General features: G+C 37.7%; 1 protein-coding gene across 2 annotated transcripts in view; it reads left to right on the top strand.

The window, feature by feature from the left end:
• Nucleotides 1-12905, top strand: part of GCLC (glutamate-cysteine ligase catalytic subunit) — a 29310-nt gene that overhangs the window by 4273 nt on the left and 12132 nt on the right. For both annotated transcript variants that reach the window (XR_006413846.1, XM_044421533.1), the window contains exons 2-8: nt 4722-4834; nt 5635-5817; nt 7862-7975; nt 8791-8849; nt 8931-9067; nt 10136-10210; nt 10988-11104. Coding sequence is in view for 1 of the 2 variants with exons in the window: in XM_044421533.1 (XP_044277468.1) it covers nt 4722-4834; nt 5635-5817; nt 7862-7975; nt 8791-8849; nt 8931-9067; nt 10136-10210; nt 10988-11104 (798 nt within the window). In the remaining variant the exon portion in view is untranslated. The remainder of the gene's footprint in view (nt 1-4721; nt 4835-5634; nt 5818-7861; nt 7976-8790; nt 8850-8930; nt 9068-10135; nt 10211-10987; nt 11105-12905) is intronic.

Below are 12905 nucleotides of genomic sequence, written 5' to 3'. Positions count from 1 at the left end.
GGCTAACTTAGTATGGAGCTATACTTCAAACAAGTACTAGCTTCTCAGTCAAAGGCTTTTATTCTTTGTTTAAGGAACTATTTTTTGAGGATTTATAATGCCCAGCTTAAATAGGGGCATATTTATCCACATTTAGCCTTTGTTATGAAATGAAAACAGTTGTTTTTATTTTAATGCTTTCAAATAGTAACAGTATGTTTTTAAAAGACATTTTGTTGGTTCTCAACCTTTTTGTGATTCACAACCTATTTATGTTCTATCATACATGCAGATAACTTAGGCAGGTTTTTTTTTTTAATGTTATTTTGAGTTTTCTTCTCATTTTAGAAATGTTGTCTTGAAATCTTATTTTAACTTCAAAATGACAACATCTATGTTATATTTTTGACATACTGAAGATGAAACTCAAATACTTTGGCCACCTAATGAGAAGGAAGGACTCCCTGGAGAAGAGCCTAATGCTGGGAACAATAGATGGCAAAAGAAGAAGGGGACGGCAGAGGATGAGGTGGCTAGATGGAGTCACTGAAGCAGTTGGTGTGAGCTTAAGCGGACTCTGTGGGATGGTGGAGGACAGGAAGGCCTGGAGGAATGTTGTCCATGGGGTCGCAAAGGGTCGGACTTGACTTAGCAACTAGCAAAAAAAAAAAAAAAAAGTAATTCTATCATCCTGGAAGAGTGTCCCAGGGATCATGATTCTTTGGGCTCCTGGGTGGAGCACAGATACAGACTGTAAAAAACAGTCCCCCATCCCTTGCAGCTGCCACAGAAAGAATTGGCAGCTTCCTGAAGCCACAAATGTAGTCTCAGAGGGAGGAAAAAGGCAGTGTCTCAGAAGGAAGGTTGGGAAGGGTCCAGGATAAAAGAAATCTCATGGTCTGTTCAGCCCTTACTCACTCCCCCCCCCCCCAATGCACATCCTCTAGGCTAGCTCAAAGGTTTGAATAAAAAAAAGAAACAGGTGGAAATTGTCTTCATCTTTCCATCCTAGCAGCAATGGCATGGCAGGGCACCCTATTGGATACTTGGAAGCCTTTGAGATTGGAAAGTTCTGTTTAGCCCATACGATTGCATGCTCAACTTTCTTTTCGCCCAGAAAAATGATTATTTTATATAATTCCCTTGTTAGTTCAGTATAAATTCAAAAATCTTTGACATGGATATTGTGTATATAGCTATGTTGCACAAATTATGAAGCCATTTTCTTCCCTCTGGTTAAATCATAACTCCTTCCACATTTGTTCTTTCAAGTAGCATAGTCTGCATTTCATTCAGTTCTGTGTTTTCATGAATTTAATATATTTTCTCTATTTTTAGCTATACCTTATCTACTTAAAAAGCATTCATTATTGTTAAAAAATTGAAGAGATCCTCTTTAATTTAAAGGAAATATTCCATTACTGTGTTTGACTCCAAAATCATGGTTTAGCAGTCTCCCAGGTTTAAAGAATTTCTACACCTTGCCTCATTTGTCTGATCCTCACCTTTAATTGTTCATGCTTGTAAGTAAAGAGAACTCTGTACAGTCTACATGCTATGTAAATTTTACCCACAGCTGTGCTCCTGTTTGCACCAATTCATAGCTTAAGTTAATAACTTAAGTTCCTCCTGTAGCAGGAGATTTGTGGCAGACTTTCCCATCATCTACTTGAAACTGCTTCTTATTTCTTTTTTGTCAGTTATTGCCAGTTACACTTTCACTTCACTAGGAGCTTGGCTTTTTCCAGTTTAGGCAGCATCTTCTAAAAATCCTGCTGATTGTAGCCTTTATTTACTCAGATCAGGGCCATGATTTCTGCGAGACTGACTTCCAGATTCATGTGCTCAGTAAGACCAGAATCTCCAGCCTGTGAAACCACATAACAAAATATTGGTTGTATCATGCCTTAAATTCTCTGTTTCGTGTTACTATTTACATAGGTTGAAATTTCAGTTAACATTTCTAGTCATCATTTGGACCACTGGCCCCTCTGTTCTAAAACTGTCCAACATTAGATATGTTGTGTTTACTTGTTTTAAAAATGTTAAGCTCTTGTAAAAACCTAACAGAAGGATGCAGTTATGCAATTAAAATCACATGTTAGTGAGTAATGTATTAATGCTATCTTAGATAAGTTACTTTCATTTTTAAAATCTTAACTCAGTAAAAGGTTCTACGCTTGTTTACGCTTTGGAAAGATCTGTGAGCATCTTTCCAGCCTGCACATTGAGGCTTTATGATGAACACTGCATTGTCAAACCTTTTGACCAACTGTAGAAAGAAACATGAATGCCTTTCCCCACAGAGAAGCTATTATTCTGATTTTGGTTATTTGCCAGCCTATAGAAACATTAATGACTCTCTTTTAAGGATTGTGCCCAACAGGCACAGTATTCTGGCTTTGGTGTTCATGGATAGTTCTATGTGTTCAGGGCCTTTCCTAGTTTCTTCTGTGAGCAGGGGGATACACTCTACACAGTGGGAAGTCCATGGTGCATTTCTCTTTAGAGAAGAAAACAAAAAGCCCCTCAGGTTTTTCTTTAAATCATATTCGTATGTTTGATGAAGAGATTTCCTATAGAATAACTAATGAACATTGCCAGATAAATTAATCAGATATTTGGAGTGTATTCATTTAATTATTTAAAACATTTTTTACGCTGTCCTTCCCGATAAAATGTCTCAATTATTTTCTAACTCTTGCAGTGGAAGGTTTATTTTTAAATGACGACGACAACAACAACACCAACAACAGCACGAAAGTTAATAGAACAGGGAAGTGAAATATAAATGAAAACATTTTCAGGTTTATTTCTGGCACTGTTTGCATTCACAGAATGAAGAAAAGGGAGGGGCTTTTTTTAACTGTTGAGGCACTGAGCCTATGGAAGGATATAGCTTAGTCTTTCTGAACCAATAAACATCTTGTGATGACTTATAGTATCTTATGTTGAAAGTCATTCAACCTTTCTGCAGACTCATGCTTCACATATTGAAACTTAAAGCAGACAGCTTGTTTTTATTGTAAGTGTTCTGGTTGATGCTGTCAAGTACAGCATGATTGTTTTGAGTGGTGTGAGCTTTCTTCATGTACCATTCATTTGAAGGGGGCTCAACACATAGCATACAGAGTGTGGCCATGCTGCCACACTTGATCTAGTAAGTGTAGAAGAAGGACTCATGTACAAAATAAGACAGTATTTAGGAGGCTGGAGTAAAGCGCCATCTTGTGTTAGCAAAGCTGTTGTGGTTGGAAATGTTGCTAGATGGTACAGCTGAAGAGGCAGACATTTTGGAAAACTAGTCTAATTCATTTTTAATGACTTGTGCTTGGAATGGTGTAGCGAATTTTTAATTAGGCAAAGAACAGAACTAAACTCGCCACGGGGATGCTCTTGTAAGCAATGAAAAGGTCCTTTCCTTCTCTGTTGTAGTAACTTGAGGCAGACCTTGTACACCCCAGAACTGTCTCATTGTGAATTCTCCTGCTTGTGCTCTGTCCTAGGCTGACCAAGAAACTTCTGGTAATTTTGCTTCTAGATGGCCAGGAAGAGACAAATGTACCTTACGGTTAAGGTTCTCTAATTTTCTGCCTATAATGCCTAGCATTTCTTACGTGACATAATTAAATACAAACATACTTTTGAATTAGACTTTCAGGTTATTTTCTGAAATGCCAGCTCTCTGTGTCTGGACTTCCATAGGTTGGGTGGTTGTGATCTATAGTATATGTATAGTAATTAAGTCCCATTTAATTTAGTAGATTTTGGTTGAGAATAAACATGGTTTGGCTGAAAACTTTGTAAACAGTATAATAGAGTCAGATAGGAAGGTAGTGTTATCTTTTTCATGAAACCAAAAGGGAAAACAACTTGTAGCATAATCAAATCTGATATAAAATAGAACAAGAAGATGCATCACAACAGACAAAGTCTGTTGGGTGTTGATATGTTTAAACATAGTAAACATGACTTTTTCGTACCCCATTCTATAGTAACCTGCTCTGTGGTATACTGTTGGAAGAAAAGTATTCTTTGTTTTCTAATCTGTTGACATATTTTTTCTTTAGCTGTGTACAAATGACTATAATCTCTAGGTTTAGTTCTCCATAGTCAGTCTAAACCCTGCTTCCTGTATTGCACATCCTTTAGTTATGTCAACCACATGACACTGATTAGAGTAGGCTGTTCCACTACAAATAAAGAGTGAATGGCAGAAAGAAAGAAAGAAAGACAAATTCTTCAGCTGAGCTTGCACATAAAAGCTACGCAATTACCTGGTTATATCTAGCCAGGTGTGATGTGTCACATGGTTCTGCAGAATTGTTCTGATATAGCCTGCCTGTTTTTTTGTAAGGGAAATAGAATAGGCCTTTCATTGACTGGCCAGTGTACCTGTAAAGAAGCAGTATTCCTTTTCTTTGAATTATGTGTTTTGCATAGCTCTGTAAAGTGATAACATACATTACAATTGAATGTTTAGAAATAAGGCAATGGAACAAGCTGGACTTATTTGCCTGGAAAGAAATTCAGGTTGTTTATTGTGCTCTTCAGAGAATTACAGCTAGGTAATCTGATATATGAAAGTCAAAATATATACTCTAACAATATTCCCACCTATGGAATATTATCATGAAACTAAATGACAGACTGGATGGCTAGTCTGCTGCATTAGATTCTGTTTTGATGTTTTCCAGTGTAGCATGCTAAACATTGTATTGTGTTTTTATGTTGTATATTAGGTGGAATACATGTTGGTAGCTTTTGACCATAAAAACAAGAGAGCTCAGCTGTCCTTAACTGGCGAAGAAGTTCTTCACACTTTGCAAGAAAAGGGTGAAATGGTAAACCCAAAGTAAGTAGCAGCTGCTCTTAGAATTACACAGGAATTTTATGAAGTTCAGGACTTTCTAACCTGTATGTACTAGGGATGTACAAATTAGTCTATATCTCAGCCATGACATGTTTTACACATACTCAGTCATAAACTGTCACTTTTTTGACACATGAGCAGTAATCTCTTTTTAATTAACTTGTTTTCTAACTTAGTGGAAGACCTCCTCAAATGTTCCTTTTTGTATGACAAAGCCAGTCTGACTGCCATGTTAACATAATAAACAGTGTAGTTAGAAGCCTCTTGTCTTGATCTGCTTGGAAGGAGATAAGGAAGTGGGTGCCCAACACTCCTCACAATCTCTTTTTGTTTTTTATTATCCTAAATAAGTTGATATTATCATTTTACTGCTCATTTCTAATTCCAGATCATGTATAAGTAAGTTCAAAAGTATTGGTCTGAATGCACATCCCTGTGGACCACTCTCTGCAACTTTCCACTGAAAGAATTTTCAATACCAGAAGTTTACTGGGGGTAGCATAAGAGATCAATGCATATTTTCATATCTATGATCAACATGCAGTTGTACAATTTCTGAAATAATTAGGAATGAAAATGTCCCAGTTCCTCTATAAATTCAAAATGAACATAACACGTTTTTGGCAAAGTGGTCCAGTTTGGTTGGAGTTCCCTATGCTGTCATAAGTTATTGGCAGAGTTTGGCTGATTCCATGCTACACTTCTTCCTGTAATAAATGTATGGTCATAATTGTGTTCTGCTTCTGCTGTTGTAGAAAACTGTATTGTTAATTGTCTCATAGCCATCCAACTCTGTGGAGACCTGAATATGGAAGTTACATGATTGAAGGGACTCCTGGACAGCCATATGGAGGAACAATGTCTGAATTTAACACCGTACAAGACAACATGAGAAAACGACGTCAAGAAGCTGCTTCTGTACTGAAAAAAAATGAAGCTGTTTGCACTGTGACCTCATTTCCAAGGTTACTCTGTTTTTCTAATATGATGTGAAAACAGAATTGTTCAAAGATGGTTGTGAACCAAATGAAGGTTGTATAACTGAAACAATTATTGAAAGTACCTTATGGTACTTCCAACTAGTGTCAGTGTCATTGCCATTTAGTTGCATTTGTATATACATTGTCATTGCAAACATTTCCTAAACTGCATGTTTTCTGAAAATGTAAGGACATTTTCCTTTCTGTAAATAATTCCATCTTTATTTTAGTATTGCACTACATTTAATTTTATTTAAAGTATTTTTAGATTACCTTTAAAGGCAAAAGGCCTCTTAAGTTTGGCTTTATTGGTTTATTAATAATAACAATATACCCATGAATGCTACTAATAATCCTAAGCATTCAATGAAGTACTAAAGTCTAATACACAATTCTATCTATAAATTATTTATTTAAGATGTTTTTATGCCATTCCTTAGTCCGGAAAATATTGCCAGTGCAGCCTATAGTTAATTAGACAGTTCCTGCCTGCAGGCTTACAGACTACCACAACTATAAACCAACAATATAATAACCTCCGTCCCCCAAAAAAACCCACCAAATGACTTTTTCTCTCTAATAATCCAGTTCGGACCTAATGGATCCCTAATGGATCCCAGTTTGGACCTAATGGATTACTCCAGATGCATAGAAGCCGCATGGAAAAGACCTTCTGCCTTGTATTCATCCACTTAAGTTTTCTCATCAGTGACAGTGAGAATGGCCTTTGTTGCTGCTTGCAGAATACAGGCAGGCTCATACAGGAAAAAGCCCAATAGTAACAAGGGCAGCTAGTAGAGTATGGGTATCAAATGATCTGACTTCCCTGTTCACACCAATATTCAGTTGACCACATTCTGCACCAGTCAAAATGTCAGAATAAGATTTCAAATGAAAAATCATCTAAAACACATCACAGTACTCCAGTTTAGGTGTTACAAACATATGCATAAGTGGGTCAAGGACTTTCCAGAGTGAGCTATAACTTTTTATCATCCTAAGCCACTACAAGTACATGAGCTTCTCCAGAATAAAGGATGACTCCCAGATTATGACCAGTTGTAAACTTTTATTCATAGTTGATTCCCCCTTGCAATACTTCAGTTTTGTCTGGATGAAGCTTCAACTTCTACCTATTCATGCACCCCAGACTGTCTCCAGATACCAGTTCAGGAGATCCACAGCCATTTTGTGATGTGTAGATGGAAACTAGAGCTGTGTACACCCCCACATTTTCCACATTGTGATGACACTTCAACCCAAAGCTCCAGATGATTCCCCCAATGGGTTCATGTAGATGACAAAAAACATGGGGAACCTGTGGCATCTCGTAAACTAATGGCCAACCCTATCTACTGAGACAGTGTCTTGAGGAAGGACCAGAACTGGTAAAACTTGTCTCCTAATCCCAATCCAGATGCATAATCCCATAGGACACCATAATTACTGGCATCATAAAAAAATAGCTACTGGTATCTAAATCCTAGAAAACCAACAGTGTTATGTTCCCCCAGGGTTATATTCTCCAGGGTATATTCTCTCCCCTTTCTTAGTTAAAGTTGCTAAATAAATTTGCAACATCTGGGAGAAGAGCAAAAGATTTAAATGTAAGCAAGAGAGTAAAACTGATTCTTGACATTTTTTAACCAGTGCACTCACCAAAAGTAGAAAACTGAACAAGACTATTTGATCAACCATGAAGCGTCTTTCTACTCAAAAGGAGGAGGATAGCCAGTACTGGGTAACTCCTATCCAATTCTGAGGCAGGAACAAAGCTAGCCAGAATCTGTGGGCTCCTATTGGTTTGTAAACTAGTGCCTAGATAAAGGGTACCTGTGAATATTTTGCCTGCTATTTGTGGGGCAGCACACAGTGCTTTTAAACTTCTTTTAAAAATGTACTTGGTTTTAGCTTCATTCAGACATGTTTCTAATAATATTGTTAAACTTAGCTAAATAAGACTTTATTCATTTGTAATTTAGGATTTAATTAGGAAGATTTTTAATCACAATTTGTTTGGAATTCATAGATTAGGCTGTCCAGGATTCACAATACCAGAATATGATCCAACACCTGTTGAAACAGGGGCCTCCAAATCTCTCTTTTTTCCAGATCAAGCCATCAACAAACATCCTAGATTTAGGTAAGTATGTTAGAAGTAAGGAAATTTGTTTGTTCTATACACACATACAATGGTCATAAAATATTTCCCATTGAGTGGAAATGAAGTTCATGAGTATAACTGGTGTTTTTGAAAATCAGGGTGGATGTAATATACTTTGCATATAAACTTGCAAACTCTTTCACCTTTATAGTTTACATTAGCCACACTTCTTTGATCAGTGGTATATGTAGAAATTTTTTGGTTGCTCTTTTATTGGTACTGTTTCAGCTTATTTACATTTGGGAAAGGCTGAATTACACTAGGAATAGATAGTTCTGAATTCATAATTTGTTTTCCTCCTATCCCAGAGGATTTTAAACTGGGCACACTTATACTTGGGTCTGTATTAGTCAAGTCGTCTCTGTTCAATCATGCCAGGTATAGTGGAGCAGAACTTACATTGTAAGAATAAGCCAGGCCTTTGTGGAAGTCTGTGGACACCTTTCACCTCTCCCACTTACCTAGTTGCCTCTTGCTGACCATTGCAGCAGCTAGTTTTATGTTATAGTGTAAACAATAAGCTTTGTTGCTTGAATTTTCTTTCTCTGATTTCTACAGGCTGTTAACAATGACTATATCAAAATAACATTGATGATTCAAAGGATTCTTTGAATGAAGAAGTAATGCAAATACAACCATGGTTTTCTGTCATGGCTGGGCATAAAGATAGATACCAGTTGGGTGTTCAAAAGCATTTAAAACGTGTGTCTGAATAAAAAATATTAGCCTCTAATGCATGTGTGAATATTGCTCTTTTTGGAAACAAAATTCAGAAAGCTTCTTTTTCATTTTAGTACTTTAACAAGAAACATTCGTCATAGAAGAGGAGAAAAAGTAGTGATAAATGTACCAAGTGAGTCAATCAACAATTTGTTTCAAAACATAGAAAACACTTAGCAACAGAGTTAACTTCTTGTCAACATGTTTTATGCAGTATTTAAGGACAAGAATACTCCATCACCATTTATAGAAACATTCCCTAATGATGATGGTGAAGCAGCAAGAGCAGCCAAGCCTGACCATGTATATATGGATGCCATGGGGTTTGGAATGGGCAATTGTTGCCTTCAGGTAAATTTATCAAATAAATGCTGTAGCAATACAATAATCATGCTTACATTTTTTGTAAAGCTGCTATATAATATTAACTCACATCCCAGCTCCTTTTATTTTTAAAAATTTCCTTTATTCTCTTTTTCTTCACTTCTTTCCATCTGGCCTACGAGTTTGAAACTGATAAACTACTGATATATTTTTAACACAGCTAAGTCTACCAAATCTCCCTTAGTTAGGAAAATGTAAACTAGGTTTCAGTCCAGTGTTCCAGAAGAATCATGATGTGTGCTTTTTGGTACATTATTCAGAAGCTTTTCTCTGTGCTCCCGTGTGGAAGGTGTATATGAATTACACACTGGTTGCGAAAAACTCTTCCTGGGCTAGTTTTCCTGGCATTGATGTTGTTGTCAACTTGATGCCTTGTAAAGACCTTTTAATATTGATTGCTCTGAAATTCTTATATTGCTTCTTTTAGATTGCGGATCTTTGTGCTTTTAGTCTGTACTAAGTTCAATAGTTTTGAGTTGAGGTAAGTATGTATAAGATTATAGCTCTAATATTTGTATATTTGTTTTAATTTTATAAGCTTCCCTGGAAATCTGTTTGAGGGATAGAATACACATTGCATTTGGGAACAAAAGAAACACAGAAATCTAACTTTAAATTAAAAATGAAAGTGCTAAATATATGGAAGACAAATCAGAGAAGCACGTGGAATCAGTGGCTTGACTTTTTGTTTGGATGTTCAGACTGCAGTTGCTAAATGAATCTTGTAAATCATTATTTTTTCTGGTATTCTAATTTAGCCATAAGAGTTGAGTGTAACTGTATGTGTGAGGTGGGGAGTGGGCTGAAACCTGTATACCCAAACAGAGGAGCTCTTCGAAAATTATGCTCAAAGCTAAATCTCTTTGCTAAGTTTTCCCACCTGCTATATCAGGATCGAAGGAGCTGTGCTGTGATGGATCAAAATACTAGTGTGAACCCGACATTTACATCTTTGGTGTCTAGAAGTTGGTAGCATTTGTGACTATGACCATGCAATTGCTGTTCAGTTCAGATGGATTTCCTATTGTTCTGCAGGTAACATTCCAGGCTTGCAGTATTTCTGAAGCACGATATCTTTATGATCAACTAGCAACAATCTGTCCCATTGTGGTGAGTGGTAGAATTTTGTCCCAACACATACTAATTTATTCATATACTTTACAGAAAATATGAGCATAAAATGGATAGTGTGTGTACATGCAGTAGTTTTACAAACTCATAAATGCTGGAGGATTTGGGGGACTGTTTGCAAGTTGTGTACAGTGTCTTGCTGTAGCAGAATTTTCACTCTGGGTTTGAGCATTCTTTTCTTATAGAATTCTGTTACAGAACAATGAAAATGGTCTTCCGTTTTTATCCCAGTGGAAAGATGACTTTAGATGCAATCCACTTAAAAAACCAAAATGAGAGCAACTGAAATTAAAGAGTGTAGCACATGTAAAACAGATGACTGGCTTGTTGGAATAGAAAGGAGCAGCCTTTCTAGCCCAGTAGCCATTGCCCTTGGCAGGTAGGGTTGGCAGGCACTGACCATCTGAAAAGCACCAAGTTGGAGAAGGCCAGAATGGGGCAGAGTAGTAAATATTCCAAATGGAACTGCCTCTGCACTTGTTTCTTCCTGAAAAGAATATACACCAGGAGCACACTTAATGGGAGACTGCAAGCCAGATTAGGAAGCAAGAAAGAATAGACTGGAAGATGTAAAGTGGAGTGCAAAATAACATTTGTTAGCAAAGGGTGGGGGGAGGTACTATATTGTAAGGCAATAATGGCCTAGAAAAAGTGTTCTCATGTTGGGTGACTTGTGTTTCAGAACAAAATATTTTTTAGATTTCAATGGCAATAAATTGATCACTTTGTGTTGTGTACTCTCCAATATTCTTTTAGATGGCTTTAAGTGCAGCAGCTCCATTCTACAGAGGTTATGTGACAGATATTGATTGCCGCTGGGGAGTAATATCTGCATCCGTAGATGACAGAACAAGAGAGGAGAGGGGATTAGAGGTATGTGATCCCTAGTGCAGTCACAGTCTGTATAGTAGCTCTTCTACACTCTCTAGTTGTGAAGTTTTCAAACTTAAACTTTATTAAACATGCTTAGAATTTTTAGACTGCTCACTCATACAGAATTGCCTGAACTTCTTATCAACTCAATGGTAAACGATGCTGTTCGGAACTAACAATCAGAGGCACTGCCAAAGTTTATAGATTACTGAAGAATTCTAGAACACAAGAAACTAAATACGTGACATTGATAATCTTGATTTCAAGATTTGAGCACCTTGGGGAGTAGTGACCAAAATAAATCAAAGGTGGAAATTACATGATGGTTTTAGATGGTTAGTGAAATCAGAATGGAAGGAGGATTATAGTTGGGGAGAGCAGGTTATGCAAGAACTCACATCTCACCTCTTGACACCAATATGTATCTTTCAAAATGTTTCATTTCTGAACCTTTTGAGAACAGTGCCTGCATCAGAGGTAAGGAAGCATGGTGCCACCCAGATGCTCTTGATTACAAAGTCACATCAGTTTCTACCAGCATGAGCATTGGCCAGGGGCAGGATTTGTGCACCAAAACATTTGGAGGACACCACTATAGCTAACCATGGCTCACACGTTTTCAAGTTTTGGTCCCACAAATATGAGGGCTGCATTTTTGTTTAATAAATACTCTTGGAATTAAGTGCTCACAACCACATTTTATTCCTGCACCACTAACTTTTAGTCAACTGTTAAAGTTGTTTAATTTTTTATAGTGATTTTATGGTTCTCAGTTTTTCTAGAGCAGGATTATTTTTATTTTGTGAATTGCCTTGCAGGTCCTAAGTCACTATACACATTTCAATAAATAAAATACTCCTTAAAATGTACAGAGTAGTCACATTTCTCAGTGTAAGCAGGACTTGGAGTGTCCAACTGTGATTTAAATATTTTCAACATCAATCTTAATCTACCTAGGTAAAATCTAATTTTGCACTAGTAAACTTCCATTTGTACAATCAGATGTTCCCGTCATATCTTCCCTCTCTGTGCCCACCAAATCTGTCCTGAAAGTTCTCTTTAATCCTTCAGGGTAAGTTTTGAAATCACCAAGATTGCTGAATGGAGTGAAGAAATCATCCTCCTGTTCTGCTGCAGGAAGCTACTCCATTGTTCGAAAATTGGGAGGCTAATAGGATACAAATACAAATAAAAGCTGTATCCAATGTATGGAACAAAGGGATTAAATCATGGCTCCTCAGATAAGGCCTGGGGGGCGGATCCGGCCCACCATGCCCGTTTGGACCCACAGCGCCCACTCCCACACATGCATCTGCCACTGCCACCCACCTCACCCCGCATGCGGTTCGCTCTCTCGGAGAAAACAATTTCCCAGCAAGCAAGCCTCTGCCTCGTGCACCTGCCTCGCCCCTCACTGTGCGCGCCTGCCCATGCCTCACCTTGCCTTGTTGCGCACCCTGCCCCCACCTCCGTGCGCGTGTCTGCACGTGCCGCCCCCAACCCCACAATGGCCCATGTGCACCACCGGCACCACCTTTCCAGCCCACGCCCAGCACCGGCAGCCTTCAACTGGCCCCCTGGCAAATAAAGTTTGAGGACCCCTGGATTAAATAGATCCAGTTCAGATGATGGTACCAGCAACAATAATCTATTGTTTATTGTCCTGGCTTGTTTATGGACATTTAACCAGTGTTCTCTGCATTGGATATAATGAGGAACTCAGACTTAATGCAACAGAAATAAAACTGATGTCGTATTGTGAGGCTCAGTTCTGAGGCTCATTTCTGGCTTGATAAAACAT

This window comes from Varanus komodoensis, unplaced genomic scaffold (genome assembly GCF_004798865.1).
Source record: "Varanus komodoensis strain SLA01 unplaced genomic scaffold, ASM479886v1 scaffold12, whole genome shotgun sequence".
Taxonomy (NCBI): domain Eukaryota; kingdom Metazoa; phylum Chordata; class Lepidosauria; order Squamata; family Varanidae; genus Varanus; species Varanus komodoensis.
Note: the sequence above shows the minus strand (reverse complement) of the source record. Positions and strands in the feature narration are given on the sequence as shown.